The sequence below is a fragment of the Setaria viridis genome, chromosome 9 (assembly GCF_005286985.2).
Source record: "Setaria viridis chromosome 9, Setaria_viridis_v4.0, whole genome shotgun sequence".
In the NCBI taxonomy this organism is placed as follows: domain Eukaryota; kingdom Viridiplantae; phylum Streptophyta; class Magnoliopsida; order Poales; family Poaceae; genus Setaria; species Setaria viridis.
This window is the reverse complement of record NC_048271.2, coordinates 34268175-34292430: the sequence shown is the minus strand read 5'-3', so window position 1 is coordinate 34292430 and position 24256 is coordinate 34268175. Positions and strand designations below refer to the sequence as shown.

Below are 24256 nucleotides of genomic sequence, written 5' to 3'. Positions count from 1 at the left end.
CAATGGGAGACCATGGAGAAGGACTTAAAACTTTGTGAACTTAGATCTCGGTTAAAACCTCATTGGATGGTCGTTAACCCCTTGGTTACTACCGTGTTGGCTAGTCAGTCTTAGCTAAGGTGGGTAATGGCTTTGATAGGATCTGCACCGACACTAAGGTGATTGTGATGCGGTACCCTACTTGTGGGTAAAGTGTACAACCTCTGAGAGTTAAAACCTATCCGGGTAGCCGTGTCCACGGTATTGGACGAGTTACGGCTTAGACACATAACTAGTGTTTGGGTGATGGATGGTTTCCATGGTGTGAGTCAAATTTTGGAAGGTGTCCGGCAGTTGTGCCGTGAGCTATTGTGGATGGGGAGTCCAGTAGCATTAAAATTTGGATCCTTTGTGTAGGATCAACCCCTCTTATTGATTCGATTACCAAAGAAAATGTTTTGTGAAAACCCTTTTGAAAATGAAACTCCTGCATGTGTTGAAAAACCTAGCTTTATGGCAAATAAACCTTAGCCTTATCCTTGGTATATCCTGTGCATATTCTTGATTGTATCCCCCTCCATGGATAGGGTTGGACTTGTTGAGTACTTTTGTACTCACCCTTGTTTTGTTGCTTCAGAGGAAGATCCGGACTTCGTCGCCGAGGATTTCGAGTAGAAGGTCGCTTCTGCACCCAACACTACCTGTGGTGTTGGCTTTTGCAGAATGCTTCCGTTGCCGTGTAGTCCCAAGTGCTGTCTCTTGACAGTAGTTTGGCTCGTTGCTGTTGTTTATTTACTTATCATTTCGACGTGGCTTTCGCGCCCGCTCCCTCGGAAGTTGTACGGTTTATGAATCCTCTGTTGAATAAATGTGTTATTAGTCTCCTGGGACTGATATTTGTATCACATTTAGTCTCCGCTGATGTGGAGACGCTTCAATGCGTCGCTTGTATTCATACCCGGTCGCTGACATCACACCTACACAACAAGTGATCAATTTTTTCAACAATACCATTGTGTTGCCAAAGAATAGGTCTAACTACGATAACAACAATTCTATCATTCATCTACATTGCATGCCTCCAACTAAATCATTACCAAAATCTCAAATCAAGCATACGTTACATTTTCTAAACGTCAAATCCAGGGGCAGAACGATACCTACAAGTGTATTGCGACTCCGATCTATCAACATGAACTTGCATTGATTCAACATTCAACATCTTACCGTAACCCTAGCCTAATCTAGTTGTTCAAATATCTACAAAATGCAATGGTAAAATAAGAAAAACAGTAGGGGAATACCTTTCCAAGGACGCGGGGATTGATTCCCCCCACTTTTCCTACCCCAAAACGCCGAATTTGGGGTGAATCGGTGGGCGCGGCGGCCGGAGGCGAGGAGAAGGACCGGCTTGGGCAGGGGCAACAACTAGAAGAAAGGAGGGAGAGGGAAGGAGAAGGGGGCGCGCTGGCCTGGATGTAGCCTCTGCCGTGCCAGGCGGTTTGGCGCGACAAGCTTGTCGCGCCAGTGCATGTGGCAAGGCTCTGGCGTGGTAGCATTGTCACGCTACCCCACGGTGCATGGCGTGACCCTAAATAAAGTTGGGGAGGGATTGTTTTTAAAAATTTCTTTAAAAAAGTTTAAAAATAAAAAAAATTCGAGAGCCTACTAGTCCGTTGATGATGTAACCCGCCACATGTAGCAATGATGTAACCAGATGATGTAACTAGCGGCGGACCCAAAAATATTCTTTTCGCCTACAAATAAGAAATTCACACGAACATATCAACCTTTAAAATAAAATAAAGTTGTAATTATTGATAGTTTGGAACTAAAATAATCATCTAGTACAAATATGTATATGTGTTAAGAGAAAGGGAATATCAACGCAAGCCGGGATTTTGGTCCGCCCATGGATGTAACTATTTGATCAAAATGGAGGCAAGAGAACCTGAAAAAGCAAAATGCTAGCATAGTTTGGGGCCGCCATCTCTACCGCACGGGCTTCATTAAACCCTTCATATTTTTTTTTGACTTTCCTTATTCTCTTGCCTCAACGTACGTCGTTCTCCCATTAAGGATGCTCTTAGTATCTCATCTCTTTACTCCATTCGTTCAAAAAATAATTCATTCTCAAATTCAAAAATTATGTAAAAATAAATCATTTATTATATATATATATATATATATATCTTTCAAAAGACTTGTTCACACATCCATTTAGCGTTGGAAAGTAAATAACAGTCGGAAAACATTTAACCTAGTAGGCCCAAACCTAAGTCCTTGTGTGGAAACATGGTAATTCCCTCCAATCAATACTTATGGAATTGAGGTAAAATTTACTTTATTTTTCACTCAATCCATGAATGTGTTTATCTAAAACTAATCATAAGTTTAATCATCTATGAGTTAGAATGGAATTCAAATGGTTTGATGAAATTGGTAGGAACTAATTTTAGTCCAATCAAATAAGTCCTAAGCTTGAGACGATGAGTATGTATAACATCATATAAGAAAACTTATGGTGAAATAATGCTCAGATATTCATGTCCACTAGAGGTGTGAAGCCTCCCAATTACTCCCTCCATCCTAAATTGTAGGTTATTTTGACTTTTCTAAGTGCATAATTTTTATTCAGAACCTAGATATAGTGTATGTCCAGATGCATAGCAAAGTCTATGAAACTAGAAGAATCAAAACGACCTACAATTTAAAATGGAGGAAGTATTTCTTAATGCGTAGAGGACGTGTGGTGTGGTGTCCTCGTTTTACCTTAAAAATAATGCTCTAAAAATAATGCTCTCCTACCTAGCTCATGGGAATTTTTGGATCCTGATGGATTCATCTAAATACAAATCAAGAAAGTTAAGTCCAAGGGTATATAGACAATGCATGTTTAGCAATAGATTATGGATTTCAGCTTTTATAATTTTTAACAGAAACAAACAGCTAGGTTTTAACCCTAGATTCTATAATTTAGCTTGTTCAAATTTCACAATCCAGCAATCCGCCCAAAATCTTAGTCGGGATGGTTTGTTTCAGGTTTTTCTTAATAAATATGTTTCAGCTTTTAGACGCTGAGCTCATACAATCCCAACGAGGGATTGGTACTCGCCGCTTTCAGTTTCAGCATCTCTAGCTAAAAAAGCCATGGCCTGACACAATGGGGGATTGGTACACGCCAACTTGAAGGAAATAAAATAAGTGCACCGTTCTTTTATACTCCCTCCGTCCCGAATTACTAACGCTAACAGGGAGTATAATTTTAAATTTTTTTTGATGGACTCATTATGATTGAATCAACGGAAAAAAGGTTGAACAACTTTTTTTTCAGAGGAAAAACGGTGAATAACTTCACTGCACATCTGGGAAAGAGTTTAGCCCATCTTTCTCTCTCTCTCTAAGAGAAAGCGCATAGGCATGAGCCTTTTGTTGTTTCCTTTTATTTTTTGAGATAGAGCTTAGCCCATCTGGTCAAAGTCAAGGATAGTGGCAGATGCCGGGAACATATGGGCCACGTGACTGACTTTACCTCCCAAATAAGCCCGGCCCAGCAACTCGCACTCTGCTTTGTTGGTTGCGTCGCGTCCATGGCCTCTCCTCTGCATCCGCCCTTCGATCTCACCGAGGCCGAGGGAGAAGACGACTAGGAGTCCACTGTTCTAGAGAAGAAAGCGGAGGGGAGAAGAATCCAGGAGAGCAGAGCAGCAACAGCTGCTCCTGCTGCTGCGGTTGGTGGATCGAATCGATCGCCGCTTGATGCTGCCCCCGTGCTACTGAGGAGAGAAGGGAAGGGATCTGAGGGAGGAGGAGGATGTCGTCGTCCTCGTCGGTGGTGTACGAGGGGTGGATGGTCCGTTACGGTCGGCGCAAGATCGGCCGATCCTTCGTCCACACCCGCTACTTCGTGCTGGAGCCGCGGATGCTGTCCTACTACAAGCGCAAGCCGCAGCACAAAGCTGACAAGGTCGGGGGGAAGCTCCCCATCAAGTCCCTCCCCATCGACGGCAACTGCAGGGTCGAGGACAGGGGGCTCAAGATGCACCACGGACATGTATTAATTTTTTCCTTTCTCTTCTTCGTTTTGGTGGTGTTCTTGTTTTTTTTGTTCTAAATAATACTATGATGATGACCCATTTCGGGCATTACGCCTCCTGCTGCAGATGCTTTACGTTTTGTGCGTTTACAACAAAAGGGAGAAGCACAACCGCATCACGGTAATTTCATAACTCATCCATTGGGAGTAACTTCTCTGTATTTGTGCATTCAACAGTAGACCACTAGATTGCAAGCTGCTTCCTATCACTGCAAAGTGTTTTTTCCCCATTTCACCTCTTTTGTGTCTAAATGTTTTTGGAAGCTCTCTGGCATTGCATTCTGCATGCCTTCGCTTAAATATAGCACTCATTTAACCCATCCCTTTCTGTGACATGTACCAGATGGCGGCATTCAACATACAGGAGGCTCTAATTTGGAAGGAGAAAATTGAGATGGTCATTGATCAGGTTTGACGTGTGCAAATCCTAAGCCGTGCCAATTTTGTTATTCTATTACAAAGTACTAGCAGTACATGAAATTGCTTATGAATCTACGGAACACCAAATTTCCCTGTAATTTACTTAGTTGCTCACTGCACCCCCAGTTGTACCTAAATTGTTTCTTCTGAACGGTTGCAGCAACAAGGAGCAGCACAGAGTGATGGCAACAGGGCTTTTAGCTCATCGCAGCAAAAGGCTAGCTTAGAAAATGGAAGGAAGTCTTCTTCCTCTGACCACGAAAGTCAGTAAGTAGCTGACTTCCATGGTTCTGTTACCAGTTATGCTTCTATTTGAACTTGTACCACTTTTTTGCTTTTGCCCTTTTCATGTTGTGGTTGTTTCTATGTTGAACCCGTCACCATCAGCGGCCAAAGTATTCCTTTTGATGCCCTTCTCTGCTAATAATTTGCTTGTACCAGTTTGGTAATGCTTTGGGTACATCTCCCATCTATCTTATTGGGGCTGTCAACAGCTAGTATTTCTGAAACATCACATTCTGACAGGATGATTATTTATGTTCAGTTAGTGTTCTTCTGAGATGCTACTATGTGATCTAAACATTTTAACCTCTTATGTTCTTAAATAACTAAATACGGTAAGCATGTGTCTCGACTCACTAGCACTTAGAGCCTGATTGGTTTGGTTCCAAAATTTGCCATGCCAAATCTTGGGCATGCCAAAACGCAGGCATGACAAAATTTTCTGCCGAAACCTGGGCATGGTCTTTAGGATATCACTTCATTGGGTGCCAACCAAACAAGTGCCAAAATTTATGGGCTTGCCCTAATTTTGGCTGGGCAAATTTTGGAGCCCAACCAAGCAGGCTCTTAGGTCCTGCGGTGGTTTCTGATTTTATAACACCACAACAAAATCAAGAAAAGATTTGTTGTTGATAGCATTTGAACTCAAGTTTGTGTATACTCGGCACACCTCATACTCTATTAGTTTCCATCTTTTGCATGATAATACATTAATACGGTAGAGTTGTAGCCTGTTCCAAAATGACATGTGCCCATATTCTCACCTGGCAGGTACAGTCATGAAGAGGAAGAGGAGGAGGAGGAGGAGAATCAGCGATCATTGCTAAGGAGAACAACAATTGGGAATGGTCTGTAACATTTCATTTAACATGGCTTGTCTGTTCCCTTTCATATATATATTTTTTCAGTGCTTAACAAATAAGTTTTCTATTGTTGCTTTTTGTAGGCCCTCCAGAATCATTGTATGATTGGACCCGTGAAAATGATTTGGGAATATCTAATCAGGGAAGCCCTGACCAAGTTTTCTCTAGAGGACACTGGCGCCTTGTCAGATGCCAGAATGGCAAGAACTTCTGTTTTGCCTGTAACTCGTTTTCTCTTCTATGTAACTAGGCTGCTCTTCTGATTTGGTGTTGATTTCTTCAGGCCTCCGCATTTTTGAGGAGCTCCAAGATGTTGATTACCTTGTAAGTTGTTGATGGTTGTAAGTATGTACAGGCTTCAATAGATGGCCACATTCTCATGTTGCTTGATGGTTGTGTGCTATTCGTAGGCACGAAGCTGTAGCAGGGCAATGAAGGCTGTTGGTGTGGTTGAAGCCTCCTGCGAGGCTATATTTCAGCTTGTCATGAGCATGGATACTACACGTTTTGAGTAATTTCTCTTGTTTTCACATTTGAAATTTGAAATCAACTATACCATTGTGCATTATTCTTTTTCCTTAAACTATATTGTTTTCTTTTATGTTCTGTAAGGTGGGACTGCAGCTTCCAGTATGGTAGTCTAGTAGAGGAGGTTGATGGCCACACTGCAATACTATACCATAGGCTACAACTGGATTGGTTCCCAATGTATGTTTCTCCTTTTGCTCGAAATGTTCCTCTCTTGCCTTGTGCAGCAGAAGAACTGTGCATTCATTGCAAAACCATGACACATTTTTTTTCTTAGCTCACAAATGGACATGCCATTATCTTACATTTACTAAAGATACTTTTGCTGACTTGTTAAATTGCCTGGTGCAAATTTATTGAAATATAGTTCCTGGGAACATAGATTAAATACTGACATTGTCTGTTACTGAGCCTATTTAGCTTCGCTCCTGTATTTCATCATTAAAGTTCATCCCATTTTTGTGAATTTCAGAGTCATTTATTTAGTTTTGTGGAGTCTAACATGGATTTGATGAATACTTTACTAGGTTTGTTTGGCCTCGCGATCTTTGTTATGTGCGCTATTGGCGGCGTAATGATGATGGAAGCTATGGTTGGTACTCTGGTACTTTTGGGCTTACAGATAGCCATGTTCCCATGCTACAGATGTGTACACGAATGCGTAGTCATTTATTTTATTAATTCTATTTGAAATATTTAGTAACTTCTATTTGCAGTTGTGCTGTTTCAATCCAGAGAGCACCCAAACTGTGGTCCACAACCAGGATTTGTAAGGGCAGATATTGAGAGTAAGGAAATTGCTCTGATGACTTCATTGCAGCACAACATTTGCAACTTGTGCTGATTTATAGCAACCAGGGCTTCTTTTCGTAAATTATTTTCTTCTCATTTGCATTATTGCAGGTGGTGGCTTCAACATTTCTCCACTGAAATCCCGTAATGGAAGAACCCGAACACAAGTGCAGCATCTTATGCAGATAGATTTGAAGGGCTGGGGGGTTGGTTATGTACCTTCGTTTCAGCAGCATTGCCTCCTTCATATGCTGAACAGTGTTGCTGGTACAAATAAGCTTCTGAAATGAGTTTTTGCATGGCATCTTAATTAATTTCTGTGTTGTAGATGGTACTTGGAGAAAGTATCTGGTTTATCTTGTTCTTGGTTAGGATTTGGAGTAACTTCTCAATTGAAATGAGACCTTGTTGTGTGAGGCTGCTGACTTGACCAGTGTAGATAAACTTTTATGTTTGGTCATTTTAGGTGGCTAAGAGCTGAACAGTTGCATGTAACATCAGATGCATTAGTGAGTTCTTTTCCGGGGTGTGTAAAATGACTGATATTGCTATAAATTCTGACGCTTACGAAAATAACCAGTAGTCTAGTAGTATATGTTTTCTGTTGCAGATGATGTTTGGAGAAATGCTTTCTTGTTTTCCCTTGCCCAGTCCTTCATGCAGTTTGGTGGTCCACCTTCAACAAATCATTACAAGATTACCTTAGGTTCAATCACCCAACAGATTATCACTGTAGAATTCCTAAGTTTCTGAAGCCTTTCTCATTCTGCATCCTACTTCTAGGCTGCAGCTCACTGGGTTGCCATGTACAATCCCTCTTTTAGCCTCAAAGAGCTAAGAATAATCCTTATGTGTGCCATCATATGCTGCATGCATGACACATGCTTAGGAGACTGTTTCTGAGCTTTTCTTGTGCATGACCATTCAAGCATATTACATAATTTTTGCAATATTATTGAGTTGCATAATACTGCAAAAATTGGCATATCATTAGATTCATTGCCACCAAGTACTCAGCATGTATTTTACCGTCTCAGCAAGTAGCAAACCTACCATACTCCATTTCATTTTGCTTAGATATATAGTGTTTCAATGGCGTCGCCTAGGTGTCCAGGCGGACCCAACTCGCCTTGGGGAACAGGTCCGCGTTGTCGCCTAGGCGATAAGGCGTACACAGGTTGCCTTAGGTCGCCTTGTCGCCTTGAAAACACTATATCACTTATGGTTGTGGATGCCCAGCATGTTTTTCCCTCATTTTCTGGGAAACTGAAAATTGCATGTGCTCTTTTATTCATCGTGCCTTGCTTACAGGGCTCAGGGAATGGTTTTCACAAAGTGATGAGAGTCAAGTGCTTCCTAGGATTCCTGTTATGGTCAACATGACTCCATCTGTTTCTTCAAAGAAAGGCAAAAAAGCACAAGAGAATACTACGCAAACCAGCCTACCGATGGATCCAAGCAGACATTCTACAGTTCTTGAGGAGGAGTCTGATGAAGATGACGAATTTCTGATACCTGAATCTGAACAAGAGGTTGATCAGTTAATTATAGTTTTTCCAGTGGTTTTTTTTTCCATCATTTTTTAAACAAGATTATATTTTCCATGCAGCCATCAACTCGTGAGAATGCTGCAGATGTTAGACAGCCAGAGCCAGGTATATCAATATCCCATTTTCTTTCATTATCTGTACAAACAAGAGTCTACTTCACATGTTCTAGCTGACTTTATGAGTTCTATCTAGGGCGGGATGAGGAGGATTCAGATCAGATTGATTTATCTGGGTTTTCTGGGAATTTACGTCGGGATGACCGTGATAACAGTCGTGACTGCTGGAGAATATCCGATGGGAACAACTTCAGAGTTCGAAGCAAGAATTTTGTATATGACAAAAGCAAGGTTTTGATCTTCCTCATCTGAGAACTCATTATCTTGCTAGTACTGCTTTAGTATCATTTTGGCTGTTTTCTAGGCCCTATTATTTATGATTTTTGTTCTTCATTATATAGGTTCCGGCAGGAAAGCCTCTTATGGAGCTTGTTGCTGTTGACTGGTTTAAAGATACAAAGCGAATGGACCATGTTGCTAGAAGAAAAGGCTGTGTGGTTCAAGTGAGTTCGTGTTTGAATTCTGATATCATGAACACCCTCACAGTGGAGGAGCTAGCCCTCTGTTTTTGAAACTGAACTATTGTTGCTACTTTCTGTGGAAGCCCTTGTTTGGTCATTTGTTAACACAGCATCATTTGTCGCACCAAGAGCCATATTTTTGTTCTTTCTTACTACTTCCAATTCCAAAAGTAGGTCGTTTTAGGATTCTAGTCAGTCAAACTTCTTCAACTTGACTCATCAATGTATGCAAAGTTGTACAGATTAACCACACTCGGTGTTACTAGATTCATCATAGAAGATATTTTCATAATATATAACTTTCTCTATTTAAAATAGTATGCCTTACAAAAATTGCAAGTCAATGTGTCATATTGGAGACCGTGTCAATGTCAACGATTTACATGTGGAATCAGAGGGAGTATTATGTTTGATGTCCATGAATGCTCAGTTTTCCTGCTAAGTTGTGATTTTATCCCTTTTTGATAACCTTTTGCTTCGGTTCTAGGTAGCGGCTGAGAAGGGGCTGTTTGCATTGGCTATAAATCTACAAGTAAGTATTACCATGGACATTACTGAACAAAATGACTCAAAGCCATATTTTGTTTGCTCTTTATCTTCTTTGCATACATACGCATGTTTTGGGTGTATTGTGCGCACCGTACACTAGTTTGAAAGGACAATCCGCTAATTATGCTACTCATTTCTAGTTGTTGCTCCTGATAGACGTGTCTTGTAATACTAATACTATCATTGTTCATTGTTGTTGTGACTTGTGAACAAGCGATGATGGGTGATATCAAATGCTGACATTGCATTTTCCATAGTTTTGTTGATGATGCAACTATGTTTACTTTTGCAGGTTCCTGGCACAACAAACTATAGTATGGTTTTCTACTTTGTTACGAAGAAACTGATACCAAATTCCTTATTGCAACGGTTTGTTGATGGCGATGACGAATTTCGGAATAGTAGGTTTAAGCTGATACCATCAGTACCTAAGGTAAAGTTTTCTCAATCACTATCCATCATTCCTTAGAAATCCTGTGAGATCCATGTGAAAAAATGAAGAAATAGGAAGGGCAAAAGAAAGAACAAGTTTAATCTTGTTACAAATTGTTGGTGAATTTAAATCCTTTTGTCTGATGTAATGCACCTCGAATTTCAGGGCTCATGGATTGTCCGCCAAAGTGTTGGCAGCACACCTTGTCTATTAGGCAAGGCAGTTGACATTACCTATATCCGCGGAGCAAATTACTTAGAAGTAAGACTCAGAATTCTTCTGATGCTTATGTTTGTCTCCCTTTTAATTTGGCTAAGAAATAGGATGTGGACTTGGACGGACTTAACACATGTTTTATGTTGCTCTATGGTGATGGACCTGTGCAGATAGATGTGGACATTGGCTCGTCTACAGTGGCGAATGGAGTCTTGGGGCTTGTATGTGGTGTGATAACGACGCTAGTTGTGGACATGGCTTTCCTTGTCCAGGTAGGCATCTTTGCCACTAATTTGTTTACGCTGAATCATTTGTTCGTAAGAAATAATCATTCAACATTGGCTGAAGTGCTAAATTGAATGTTGTCGGCAGGGTAATACATACGAGGAGCTCCCAGAACGGTTGATTGGGGCAGTTCGCATGTCGCATATTGAATTGTCATCTGCAGTAGTTCCGGTGCTTGAGGATTAACCAAAGCTCGTACTGCATTGGGCTGCCGCTATGAAGCGGCTTTGCTTGAATCTCTGACAGACGTATACAGCATACTAGGAAACATAGATAAAGGTGGCTCCAGGGGCCGGTCCTCATGCAACCTTCCTCGTCCTGTGAGTGAGTTAATAAACTGAGGATGTTTCTATGCATGTACTATGTATTGTATTGCACATTTAGGCATTGCAAACCTGACGTGAATTGTGTAGGTATTATAATGGGTTGTGTTGGAGATATAAAAGAGAGAGAGATTAGAGTTAGGAATAGAAGCAGGGAGGGGCTAAGTCAGGTTTGAATAAACGGGGGGCACATTCAGAGTTGCTTGGGACTAGTAGTAGGAAAAGAATTGAGATGGCAATGGATATACTTATCGAAATCGTAACTTGAGACACCACACCATTCTCCATTACTTGTATTGTTCTTGTGTGTAATTCTGTAACGTAATCATAAAAGCATATGGTATGTACGTGTACTGCTGTAATGTACTCGTACCACGTACCAGTCGTATGTATGTAGACTATTAACGTACTCCCTCTTCTTTTGGTGAGGGTCGTTAAGATCATGTACTCAAATTGCTATTGATCTTAAATTTGGGCCAAATTATTTGGCATGGTACCCTCCTTTTCTTTTAGCAAGGTCGGTTAGACTAGCTGCGGACCTGCGGTGCCTAAGAACATAATTTGACCCTTATTTCTCTTATATACCACGTTGCCAATGACTACAAAATCGGTATAGTATTATACTATTATCTCCTTTTCTTCTGGTAAAGTGTGGATGGACCAGATGCGGTTTGTAAGAACATATTTTGGCTATTATTTCTCTTAAAAATACTATTATATAAAGTACTCTCAAATATGAATTCAGTGGTACCAATTATATTCTAGACTTTACAAAACGTTAGCGTATTTTTGTTTTTGAGACACGCTAGCGTATTTATTGGTTCAAGGTTAACAAGGTGTGCCTTTTGATCCAATGCGTACTTGTAAAGTAGCCCAAAAGGATGAATGGGCCTCAGTCCAATATCATACCTCGAAGCCCAGCCCAGCTTATTGGCGGAGAATCGTCTTGCTCGAGTCCCTTCAGTCTTCAGTCTTCACTCGGGAAGAGGCGAGGGAGTGGGGTGCGGGGAGGGAAGACCAATCGGCGCTGATGGAGGCGGCGGCGGCGGCGGCGGCGACGCCGGAGAGGGAGACGTCGGCGGAGTGGGGCGATGGCGTGGTGGCGCTGGGTTTCCGGGTGAAGGCATCCTCTCGCGAGTCGCCGTCGCAGAAGGCGGGGAACGTGCTGGAGGCCGACCTGCGCTCCCACTGGTCCACCGCCACCAACACCAAGGAATGGATCCTCCTTGAGCTCCAGGTCGCCACTCGCTGCTTCTTCTTCCTCCCCTTCTCCCAATCCGATGGATTGGGAATCGAATCGAGTAGTTTCTCGCTGGCTCACCAAGGATTACAAGGGCGAGCTGCTTGCAGGAGCCGTGCCTCCTCTCCCACGTCCGCATCTACAACAAGTCCGTCCTCGAATGGGAGCTCACCGCCGGTCTGCGCTACAAGCCCGATGCCTTCGTCAAGGTGCGCCCGCGCTGCGAGTCCCCCAAGCGCGACGTGGTCTACGCCGCCAACCACACCCCTTGCCGCTACCTCCGCATCTCCTGCCTTCGCGGCAACCCCATCGCCATCTTCTTCATCCAGCTCTATGGCATCCCCGTGCCTGGCCTTGAACCTGAGCTCCAGCCTCTGCTCAGCTACTTGCTCCCGCAAATCACATCGGCCAAACAACCCCCGTCTCAGAACATGCACCTCCAGGTTCTCTTCTTATGCCCCTTTGGCTTTTGTTTCACCATGTCATGAGTTCCTGATGCATTCCTGCCCCCATTCATTCTAGTTGCTTAAAGACATCGCGAGCAGGCTACCTCCATTTCTGCCCCAGATTGAGGTGAAGTCACTCTTTCATGCTCCTAGTTAAATTGCCACTTCTTGATGCATGGTGTGCATTGCCATTTAACAGGCTGATGTACATTTAGTGCAGGCTGACCTTAATAGCATCGCAGACACCCCAGAGAGCAGTGTGCGTTTCTTGGCTCTGCTTGCTGGTCCATTTTATCCGATCCTTCACCTTGTAAATGAAAGGTGCAGCTTCCTACAACTTGCAACCATGTATCAGTTTGATTTGTGGCACATGCTGCGTCCACTGCCATCGTATATTGCACTTATGTTTTTGCACTTGCCTGCCTGTATGTGGGGAGTGGCATCTAAAATGTGTCATAAATTTACAGGGATCCTACCAGATCATTGTTCCCTTCTGCTGATTCAGATGCCTTGAGAACTAGTCCGGCTGCTACACCAACCATTTCTTCAAACTTTGAGGCATGTGGCCCTTTTTTTTTCCTTATGTGTCTGTTTCTCTTGTTTTTGCAACGTGTTATAGTAGTGTGGAAGGTGAAGGTTACTGCATTATGGCCATGTATGCTGTAAGCTTGTACTGCATCGGGCTGCCGCTATGAATCAGCATTGTTTGAATTCTAAACTCTTTATTCCTTCCAGGCACAACCTAGGAGATCACGGAGTCCATCATCTGTTCAGCCTGCTTCATATTTACTGGCTTTTCGATCTGAAACGGCTGTGCTCCTCTTAAGGAAAGCACATAAAGACAAAACTCTTGGAGTTGTTTGCCTCCGAGTATGATTGTTAACACTATATTTTCATTTTTGTTGTATGCTCTTTCCACTTGGAAAATTTTCCCACCAATTGTTTCTTTTAACCTAGGCATCAAAAGTATTGCAAAAACTCTTGGAGCCTGAGCCATTTCTAGACAAATCAATGTCTAATGGTGTCATGCTATCGAGCCATGCCTGTGATGAAATTCCTAAAAGTGATGCTTCCAGTCTAGTACTTTCTACAGACTACTCTTGTATGTTTGGAGAGGAATTTAGCCTATTAGAAAATCATTTTGATGGTTCATTCCTGAGTATTTTGGATATCGCTGCTGTGGAAGAAGGCATTCTTCATGTACTGTATGCGGCTGCTTCACAGGTTAACTATCTTATTGTTCCGTTGTCATATCTTTCACCATATATGTATTACATTAAAAAATACTAATGTTTTTATTGATTTATAATATAGCCTCTGTTATGTCGCAAGCTTGCTGAAGTTACTTCAGACATTTGGTCTGTCTTACCACTTGTCCAAGCTCTACTTCCAGGTAAGGACTGGGCCTTACTACTGTTCATTGAAGTGTACAGAAAATTTAATGAGTCGGAATGTTCGCAACGGTTAATCCACACCTTCATGCATGTGCAATCACATGTCACTTGTTCTAATCACTGTCACAGTTAATGAAAATATTTTCAGAGACAACTTGTAAATATACCATTTTCATGCAACTAACTTAAACAACTAAGGTAAGTTCAGAGTTAAAATATTTGACATTTTGACTGCATAGGTTCGATGACTTAACTTCTTTTAACTGGTGGGAGTATCTTGTACTAAGTGATGACATGCCTGTGTGTCTACGCCAATTATCATGACTCTTGTGTCTTGTGGCCAAGAGCTCCCCTCTGAGTTTGACTAACTAAAGTGCAGTTGGCTTATTTAGGCATTTCTGATATTTGATAACATGACCTTTTAGTTGCTGACCCATGGAGATAGTTGTGATAATGAAGTGAAACCCTTTTTTTGAAACAAGCAGACCTACCTGCAACTGAACGAGCATACATGCATGCATTTGCTGAGTCCCATAAATGATATTACGCTGTTGCTCTTGTGTGTTTGTAGCACTTCGCCCTTCACTCAGTCCTGGTCCTACTGAGCAGATTGATGATTCTTTTAGCCAATGGAATCATCCAAACGTTCAGCATGCTCTGTCCCAGGTACCTCAATGGCTTTTATTGATATAATTTGCTATACCATTCCTCAAGATAACTGTGGTTGCAGATTGTTACAATGTCAGTATCGTCATCAGTTTTACATCCTCTTCTCAGAGCTTGTGCTGGTTATCTTTCATCCTACCTTTCATCACATGTTCGTATATCTCTGCTAATCTTTTCCCTTCAATCTTCAGGAAATTATTTATGCTTTTGCCACATGTTTGCTATACACCCTGCTGAAAAGAAAAACCTTTCCCTCAGAAAGTTATTGATCCTTCTTTTTATCATTTATTAGGTGAAAACAGCCTGTGTTTTGCTCGACTTGTGTCGGGGGCCATTGGCACCATGGATTCCCATGATAACAGCAAAGGTATCTTTACTATTTCTTATTTTTTTATTCGTTCCTTTTTGTGGCTTTAGTCTTTAACTCTTCTCAGAACAGGTAGATCTTGCAGTTGAACTTCTGGAGGGCCTCCTGGGTATCATCCAGGTATGGAAGCTTATCGATGCTGGGAAATTTGAAGTTAGCTTTTGATGCATGTAACCTGGTGCCTTTGTATCCTACCATACTTCTATGTCTTAGAATTTGCTACTATACCAAATGAAATCATGCTTTGATTTATGTATCTTTCCGGTGTTAATGCTCTTGAAGCACATGTATTCGAGATGAAACACTAAGCTATTCACAAATGAGCAAAATTTATGTAATTTTAATAGTACACGACCAAAACTGCAGTATCAGTGTTTCATTTTGGTAAACTATAATTCAGGACCTTTTAAGATGATTGCCACTATATATTTGTATTGCGAGCCTATGACTTTGTTCTTTGTTATGTTTGTTAGGAAGCTGGCCAATATCTTGCTCGTTCTCGAGCAGCGCTGAAGTATGTTCTCTTGGCAATTTCTGGGCATATGGATGATGTGCTCACAGAATATAAAGTAAGATCATGTGTTCCCTTCCTGAAAGTGGTTCGTTGTAGTGACTTCTGCACTGCTTCCCTAACTTTCCTACTTTCAGGAAGTCATGCATAAGTTACTTTTCATTCTGGAGATGCTAGATCCTTTTATCGATCCTCCTACAAGTGTGTTGAAAGACACAGTAATATTTGGTGGTATCACTGCTATATATTTGGAGAAGCAGTCAAGTGCATCCGATATTGCCTTAAATATTATCCGTACAGCAGTAAAGAGGGCTGATGTTCTCCCTTCTTTGGAACTTGAATGGCGACGAGGAGCAGTCGCCCCAAGGTTGGTAAAGTAATATGTATTTACAGATTTGACATAAGGTTGACATGCAATAACCCAACTGTCGTGATTGATGCAAGCCAACATACTCTATCATTATCGAATAGCTACTCTGCTCACGAATTAAGGTCACCTTGGATTGATGTGTAAATTTGTCTGCCAGTTTCACACAAATTTTGGTGGTCCATTTTACTTTCAGAAGAGCCAGATTACCCTCCAGAACTTTCAGATATGACTTAATTTAGGTCACTGGCTGAGTTGGCAGGAAACGTAAGCACTGCATCAGGAGTGAAATGGTCAACTTACTGTTTGCATATCTCACCGACTCAGCTTGTAGCCTTAACTGAATCATTTCTGAATGTTCAGGGGTCATTTCCTGTGTCAAATGTTGAGGGCCAATTTTTTCCTTGAACACGCAGGACAACTTGGTATATTTATATTGAGATAGAAAAAAATGTTTCGATTACAATCCATTCACACGGCCCTCCTTTTGAGGGGCCATTATGAGCCATAAATGGAAGTTGAGGTACCAATTCGTGCATAAACCTGTATCTTTTCAAATATTTAGATTGTTCAGGTAAAAATTGCAGGAGTAGATTTGTCACAAGAAAAATCATAATGTTAATATTTGTATACTCTTCTTTTGTTACTGTGGTAAAAAATGATTGTACCGTTCATCTCGGTGTCCTTGAAAAGTCAAAGCACGAAAAGATTATTGACTGGAAGGAGTATGTTTATTGTTACTCAGGACTATGAACCTTTTGTATGTCTGCAAGCAGCTGTCTTGTCGAGTATTTTACGAGTGACTTACCCTTTATGGCTTATGGCATGCAATTGATGTTCTCTTTCCTGAATCATGTATTTGCTATCCTATCTTCTAAAGGTTATTCTGATCCTCACCATTGGATTGAGTTGCTTTATAATGTAGATTGGCTAGGTTTGGTATCCATGCAATTGCGAGAAATTAAGATGAGGAGAAATATTTATGACAGTATGTTTCATCCCATTAGCAATGAGGTTTATATACACGAGTGTTATGGGAAACATGGTCCAATCTAGTTAGGTGGGCCACATGGACAAAGGCGTACTGCATACATATACTGCACTTAATAGTGACGAATTTAGTTTAAATTTCAAGAACTCCATGCAAATTTCTGAACCATGTTACATTTCAAGACATCTCTCTTGCTGTCTAGCATAGCACTATCATGCATGCTGTTATAACATGCATGACTTTGTTTCGCAGTGTAATTCTCTCTATCTTGGATCCGCATATGCCACTTCCTCCAGACATAGACCTCTGCAGAAGTTCAGTGCATGAGATTAATAATGCATCTTTGGCTGTTTTGGATAATCCTGCACCACAGACGTGCAACCCTGAAAATATTGATGGTCGCGATGCCTCTGAAACAACTATTCGGGCTGAAAGTTTTGAACAGTACAATTTTTTGTTTGCTCCTGAAGAATTAAATCAATCTGAGTTGACAGGTCTTTGTACCTTGAAAGAAAAAGGCTGTGATGTAATAACTCAAACAAGTTTGGACCAGGACAACCCTGAAGGCAGAAGAACTAATGAGAAACTATCATCTGAACCTTTCCTGCTAGATAACATCGCTGCAGCTGATTATTTTGATGCACAGGCTGATTATCAACAGCTGGAGAACTACCAGGACTGTGAGTTACGAGCTCTAGAATTTCATCGCTTAGCGCTGAACCTATGCATGCAACAAGAGCCAACATTTGAAGGGCATAATGCTGGAATTGATGCTTTGCTGCTAGCTGCAGAATGTTACGTTAATCCATTTTTTCTCCTGGATTTCCAGCCTAATTTAGAGCGACTGGAGAAGATTGAACGTATCCATTCAGAGTTGATGCAAGGGAATGCCTCCATTGTGTCGAAAAATTTGCACTTGAAAGATTTAGATCGAAAAGCAATGTCTAATTTGGAGAAGAAGCGGGATAGATCTGTCATAGATTTACTCCTGCAAGCTGCAAGATTTGATTGTGAATACCAGGAAAAGATACCTGAGGGGGAACCTTATCCAAATAATGCTGAAGATGGCGAGCGATCTGTAGAAATCTCACAAGAAGCTCTTCAGTTTGCTGATGCGGTAACTTTGGTCAGAAAGAACCAGGCTATGCTCTGCCACTTTATTATGAAGCAATTCCAAAGGAAAGGACACTTGTGTAGTGAAATTCTTCTCCAGAGCTTGTTGTTCTTGTTGCACTCAGCAACCGAATTATTTTGTCCACCAGAGAATGTAATTGATATAATTTTGAAATCTGCTGAAAATCTCAACGAACAGCTTGCATGTCTTTACAGTTGTGTTAATGCAGGGAAAAAGAATCTGGATAGGGTAAAAGTACATGGTCTAAGAAGACGTTGGACCCTTCTCCAGAAGCTGGTTCTGGCTTCATCTGGCAGTGATAATACGAGAGAAATTGCCAGAACTAAAAGAGATGGTTTCCGTTTTAGAAGCTTAGTCCCTCCATCAACATGGATACAGAAGATATCCGATTTCTCCAGGTTTTCTAGCCCACTCCCTCGCTTTCTTGGATGGATGGCAGTGTCTCGTTATGCCAAGGAATATCTAAATGAGAGGCTGTTTCTTGCTTCTGATTTCTCACAGCTTACATCTTTGCTGTCAATTTACATGGATGAACTTTGTTTGATGGATGGAGTTTCAACTCAGAAGGTCAGGCCTGCAAAAGGTGAACAATCTAATTGTAAGCATTTGCTCCTTAAGAAGGAAACTACTCTGTCAGATCAACGAAGCATGGCCAAACAGTTTAAAATTTTACTGCCAGAACTACATTTCTTCTTTCCAAGCATGAGTAGACTGTTTAATGCATTTGGAGAGAGCATCTTGGAAGCTGTTGGGCTACAGTTAAAATGTCTTCCCAACAATGCAGTACCAGATGTTCTTTGTTGGTTTTCTGAGTTGTGCTTGTGGCCTTATCTCGAACGCATTAAGGAGCATCTTGTAGCTGCAAACCGAATTAGTTACTTGAGAGGAAATATTGCTGCTAATGTGAAGGCAGTTGTTTTCTATCTACTTGAGAGTATTATTACTGAGCACATGGAGGCTATTATTCCTGAAATGCCCAGGATAGTGCACATTCTCGTGTCACTCTGTAGAGCTTCTTATACTGATGTGGCCTTCCTTAAGTCCGTGCTATGTCTAATGAAGCCACTCATCTCCTACTTCTTAAGGAAGGGAACTGATAATACAAAAGTATTGGGTCATGTAATGGAGGGCAGTAATTTTGAGCTGCTTTGTTTTGAAGAATTGTTTGAAATTGTTCGCTGTGGTAAAGATTTAGAGGATACATCTGTAGATAAGATTCAGGTACCCTTGCTTATCTTCATTCTGGGATCAATGTTTCCTGATTTCTCATTTGAGAGGAGGATTGAAATGTTAAGCTCCTTGTTAGTATGGGTGGATTGTATCAGTTCCGATCCACCATCATTGTTATGCAGTTATCTTCAAGGCTTCCAGACACTTCTTGATGGTTGTGAAACTGTGCTAGTTCAAAATATCGAACTACTTGGTGTCAGCATCCTTTCTGCGACAAGCCAATCTGTAGAATCTACTGATTCCTTGGGTGTTGACGGCATCATGCAACTAGAGAAGAACACACAAGATAGTGAAGAGCAAATACTAGTGAAATCCACAGCATATTATGAGAATGATGGAAGTCGTAAGGGTGTTTATTCTCTACATCCAAGTAGTATCATAGAATTTTGTGGTGCGATGGAGAAGTTTATTTCACACCTTACTCCATCTATTGAGGGTAGTTGGAAATGGCACCATCAGTTGGCCTCTGGGCTCTCTTTGTCGATTGCAAAGTGTTTATTGTTTGCAAATTTTTTGAAGTCCATTGCACAGGAAGAGACAGTGTCTAGTAGCAGTGAGCAAGATGTTGCTGTGAAAATTTCCAGTGAGCTTGCACAAAAGCATTGGCAAAGTGCTCTTGAAGGTCTTGGAAAAATTATTTTAGCAAATCAGGAAACACAGTGCTGGCAGGTGGCATCAGCTATGCTTGATTATATAATGAGCATGCCAAACGTCCTTGCTTGGGGTAATGTTCTTAGTGCTACATGCTCTGCAGTCAAGGGCTTCTGCTCTCATGCACCTAGGATATCTTGGAGGCTGCAGACAGATAAGTGGTTATCATTATTGGTTTCTGGTGGAATTGAGAGCTTCAATAACAGCGAGACATGTTTGATTGATCTTTTCTGTACAATGTTGAGTCATTCTGAACCAGAGCAGCGCTCTATTGCATTACAGCAGCTTGGGAGGATTATTAACTCAACAAGTTCCACTGAAGCTGATTTGAAATCTCCTACTTATGACCCAAATTTCCTCACATCTGTCTCAACAGTTACGTCCCTTCTGGTTACTCATACATGGGACAGAGTAGCAGCATTGGCTCTCCATGACTCTTCTATGCTATTAAGGAATCATGCAATGGCATTGCTTACTGAATATGTGCCTTATGTTGATAGGAAGCATCTGCAGTCCTTTCTCGCATCCAGTAACAGTATCCTGAATGGTTTGGGACAACTTTCTGGTGTAGTTGAAGAGGGCTATTTTACACGAATGTCTTTGCTGTTGCTTTCTAGGGCATGTCTTTATTCCACTCCTGGAGATATCGCTCTGCTACCTGAATGTGTTTGGCAGAAGTTGGAAAACATGCAAACATCATCTGGTAAATTTATCCAGATTTCTGAGCCAACATATGTAAATTCCGCTGTATGTATGTAGTTCTGATAATTCAAGTTGTTTTTACCCTCGTTTCTTACTAGGAGGTTTTGGTTATATGGAGAAAGATCTCTGCCGAGCTCTGTGCCAACTAAGAAGTGAATCAGATGCTAAAACCGTAGTGCACCCCTCCCCCTGTGCTTTTGAAGTTTTATGTTTACCTTGTACTGACTCCAAATCTTTTCATTAGGTTGTGAAAGAAGTTCTCTCCGGATCTACCTGTCAGGCAGTCAGCCCTGATTTTAAGAGCATCCGTGATTCGATTCTTCAGGTCATAATGTTCTGAATATTCTTACTTTTAGTCTTTTTTCAATCTATATTGCTGCTTCTGCTTCTACTTTATTTCTGTAGTCTCATTGCTAATTATGTTCTCATTGCTGAATGCACTCGCTTATCACACTCATTTTGGATTTTGTTGATGGCAATCTTTGTAATACCTACACTTAGACTAAGCGCTCCAAAAATTACTACTGTTTGGAAATATTTGTTTACCGTTCTTCAAAGAAAATGCTTTCAAGCAAAAGCACTGGCATTGGTTCAAATTGATATTATCTCTATACTAGAAGTTGCTGAAACCATAGGATGCTAATTCTATGCTTTAATTAGTACTGGTCTATCTAAACTTGCCAAACACCATTTTGATAGGTGATGTCCTCTTTGAGTTCTATTGAGGCATACTTTGAGTTCTTCTCAGCCAAATCTGCTCAAGAAAATGAGGTGAGAAGTACAACTGCCATTTTCTTTTGGGCACTTGTTTTCAACATCTTATTCAGAGTTCTGACACTTGATTAAATACAACACCAAGGAACTTGAAGAAGCTGAGATTGAATTGGAGCTTATTGAAAAAGAGAAATCAGTTCATAACTTTGTTGTGCATCGCGGTGATACTGTGGTTCCTGATATGCCATCATGTAAGTTCAATGACTACGAGGGCTAACGTTGTCAGTGCTACCTTTTGCTGTTTACATGTCTTATGTTGTTTCATGTACAGACCACAAGGGTGGTAATGATGTTAATAAACGGCTCCAGCAAGTACGGGAAAATATACGATCCCTGTAAGTTTACATATTACAATGGTACTTCAAAGTTACTATTATTCAGTCTTTAAGAACTTCTGTCCGTAACAAGTTTGCAGTCAAAGTTTCTGATACTTTATATTGACTTCTATGTCCATCCAAGACATCCTTGTTTCTACATCGGTTTACTTTTGAGTTCTAGAAGCATATTGAACTGTTTAATATTCATTCAGTTATGTTTTAATTCAACAGGGAAAAGTCCAGGCTTAAAGAGGAAATTACAGTACGCAGGCAAAAGAAGCTGCTTATAAGACATGCTCGTGAAAAGTACTTAGAAGAGACAAGCTCTAGGGAAATGGAGCTTATGCAAGAGCTCGATAGGTTTGGACCTGTTTTTCTTTTTCTTTGGCATGTTGATACTATAGAGATGTTTGTCCCTATTTCTTTGTTGTATCTTTGTAGGGAGAGAGGCCTCGAGATGGAACGTGAAGTAGAAAGACAGCGACAATTGGATATTGAGCGTGCGAAGTCTAGGGAACTGCAGTTCAACCTTGACTTGGAAAAAGAAAAACAAACTCAGGTACCCTGGAAATTTGTTTTGGATGGACATAATCTGCTGGCGCTGGAACATATATTTGCAATCAATTTCTTCATGATTCAATCATTGAAAGAAACATAGCACTAGCTAGACTTGCTTTCCAGGTGCATCTGCTGTGGGCATGGGCTTTATCTTTGTTTTCTTACTGTATTGATTTTGTACCGATTGTATCTTTAGAGAGAGCTTCAACGTGAACTGGAGCAAGTCGAGTTGGGGCGTTCATCATCAAGGCGGGAGTTTTCAGCCAATCCAAACAGGTTCGGTGTGCCTTTGATTGCCTTATACTCACACATAGCATTTAGCATTCGTGTGGTAGCCACGCTCGTTTGCAACACTACAATTACCTCTGGGTTGCTCATCGTGCAGCCGGTCCAGGGAGCGGTACCGCGAAAGGGATGGCGGCAGAGCACAGCAGGAGGCAGGGAGCCTGAGGTCAAGCAGCCGAGGCCACGAGGGAGGCTCCGCTCAGGCGACTGCGCCGGCCGGAGGCCCCCCTGTCGTGCTCGCCGGAACGAGATCCTTCTCCGGAGGCAACCTTCCGACGATACTGCAGCCTCGCGACCGTGCTGCTGCCGCCGCTGATGATGACAACGCTTGGACCGAGGGAAGCAGGGACTTCGGTGACGCCAGCAGCATCGGTGACCCTGAGTTCGATGGGCCGAGGCCGCAAGGGCCACGAGGCGGCAGTGGCGGCGGCAAGTCGTCGTCGTCCAGGCAAGTTGTGGAGCGGAGGGAGCGTGATGGCACCAGTGCCGGCACAGGCAGAAGGGAAGGGAAATGGGAGAGGAAGCAACATTCCTGACTTGTAAAACTTTGTCCAACAGACTAGGCACACTACTCCCATTATGTTTTGTTGCCAATATCAACATATAGCAATCATAGGCTATTCTTTTTGTGATCGAGGCACCCTCATTGCATCGAATGGTACTAGATCAAATGCTCGTCCAACTCGTTGGTGAATGGTGTTGGCTATCGCATCAATCAAGGCAAGTGAATACTGGAGTATTCAAACGGTTCAAGCTGTGCACTCTGCTCTGCTTGTGGTGAGTTTACCCACATGGACTTCTTGTTGCTGTAGCAGTAGTTTACTTGTGGTAAGTTTGCTTGACACCGTTCAGTGATTGATTCAATTTTGACGATCGATTTTTAAACGCAAACAGCTTTGTAGAATGTAGGTTGGTAGTACTTCCTATCATCACAAATGTAACTGCAGGACGTTGACATAGTCTGCGATATGATATTTGTACCAATAATATGTGTTTAAATGTATATATTTAAATGAAAAGAGTAATATATTCTTAATATGATTTTAATGAATCTAATATTGCCAATATTGTGTTACCGATTTATATAAATTTTAGATATTGATCGTCAAAGGTTAACAAAATTTAATTTGGTTCAAACCTAAATGGATTTAAGGCGCGTTGGATGGATGTCGTTGCTCGCCCTTCCCATTTTTTAGCGTTGACTACGCTGCCTCATATCGAATTGGGATTGGCGAGCCTAGGCTACGGACGCCCATGCACGTTGATTCTTTGGCCAACCGCGGGTGAAACACGGGCGCACGTTTCCTCCGCTAAAGAAGAATCCTTATGATTATAGTTGTGCCTAGCAACTCTGAAGAAACTTTGGTACACATGTTCTTCACATGTACCTTCAGTCAGTGCTGCCGGCATTTTCTACACATCAGATGGGACTTGAGCCTGATGAGTATGGATATGATTATTGAGGCTAGAAGAGACTTCAACTCAAAAATTTTCATGGAAATCCTCATGGTGGTCTGCTGGGCCATTTGGAATCATTGCAATGAAGTCATTTTTGATGGTGTGCCGCTATCCCTAGGGAGGTGGAAATCGATTTAGAGAGGAGTTTAAGTCTTATTCTGCATAGGGCCAAGCCCTCCCTGAAAATAGAGTTGGAAGCCTGGTTTTGTAATTTTCACTAGACTTCTCTCTCCGTTTTCCTCTTTAGGCCTAAGGCTGTATATAATTCTCC

At 41.6% G+C, this 24256-nt stretch overlaps 2 protein-coding genes across 5 annotated transcripts; both read left to right on the top strand.

Annotated features, from left to right (window-relative positions):
• Positions 1-3530: 3530 nt before the first annotated feature.
• On the top strand, positions 3531-11168 carry LOC117836487 (protein ENHANCED DISEASE RESISTANCE 2). Its single transcript, XM_034715926.2, has 21 exons — positions 3531-4033; positions 4143-4196; positions 4419-4484; positions 4656-4762; positions 5549-5625; positions 5724-5840; positions 5924-5964; positions 6051-6151; positions 6253-6348; positions 6696-6760; positions 6885-6956; positions 7072-7227; positions 8272-8492; positions 8570-8615; positions 8703-8857; positions 8968-9069; positions 9575-9619; positions 9929-10069; positions 10235-10330; positions 10456-10557; positions 10658-11168. Exons 1-21 carry the CDS (start codon positions 3794-3796, stop codon positions 10754-10756), a joined length of 2199 nt encoding a protein of 732 aa, XP_034571817.1. The 5' UTR covers positions 3531-3793; the 3' UTR covers positions 10757-11168.
• Positions 11169-11867: 699 nt separating this feature from the next.
• On the top strand, positions 11868-23209 carry LOC117836486 (uncharacterized). 4 transcript variants are annotated; one of them, XM_034715924.2, is made up of 24 exons: positions 11868-12130; positions 12244-12576; positions 12656-12706; positions 12800-12900; positions 13047-13137; positions 13315-13449; positions 13537-13803; positions 13894-13972; positions 14545-14639; positions 14704-14790; positions 14932-15006; positions 15079-15126; positions 15480-15575; positions 15655-15884; positions 17128-20594; positions 20692-20765; positions 20838-20918; positions 21293-21364; positions 21453-21558; positions 21639-21702; positions 21916-22044; positions 22126-22243; positions 22439-22518; positions 22628-23209. In XM_034715924.2, the coding sequence occupies exons 1-24, from the start codon at positions 11924-11926 to the stop codon at positions 23061-23063; spliced, it is 6522 nt and encodes a 2173-aa protein (XP_034571815.1). In that variant the 5' UTR covers positions 11868-11923; the 3' UTR covers positions 23064-23209. The 4 variants fall into 4 exon arrangements, with proteins under 4 accessions (XP_034571815.1, XP_034571813.1, XP_034571812.1 ...); XM_034715922.2 differs by having other exon boundaries at positions 14688-14790; positions 15092-15126; XM_034715921.2 differs by having other exon boundaries at positions 14688-14790; positions 15074-15126.
• The last annotated feature ends 1047 nt before the right edge of the window (positions 23210-24256 follow it).

What these genes read in the sequence shown, in the direction of transcription:
- LOC117836487 (XM_034715926.2), top strand. Translation starts at nt 3,794, where the DNA reads ATGTCGTCGTCCTCGTCGGTGGTGTACGAGGGGTGGATGGTCCGTTAC. An exon ending in TTGAGATGGTCATTGATCAG is followed by an intron (nt 4,485 to 4,655) that starts GTTTGACGTGTG and finishes GAACGGTTGCAG; the next exon opens with CAACAAGGAGCAGCACAGAG. An exon ending in TACCTGAATCTGAACAAGAG is followed by an intron (nt 8,493 to 8,569) that starts GTTGATCAGTTA and finishes TTTTCCATGCAG; the next exon opens with CCATCAACTCGTGAGAATGC.
- LOC117836486 (XM_034715921.2), top strand. Translation starts at nt 11,924, where the DNA reads ATGGAGGCGGCGGCGGCGGCGGCGGCGACGCCGGAGAGGGAGACGTCG. An exon ending in CGAGGAGCAGTCGCCCCAAG is followed by an intron (nt 15,885 to 17,127) that starts GTTGGTAAAGTA and finishes TTTGTTTCGCAG; the next exon opens with TGTAATTCTCTCTATCTTGG. An exon ending in CGGGAAAATATACGATCCCT is followed by an intron (nt 21,703 to 21,915) that starts GTAAGTTTACAT and finishes TTAATTCAACAG; the next exon opens with GGAAAAGTCCAGGCTTAAAG.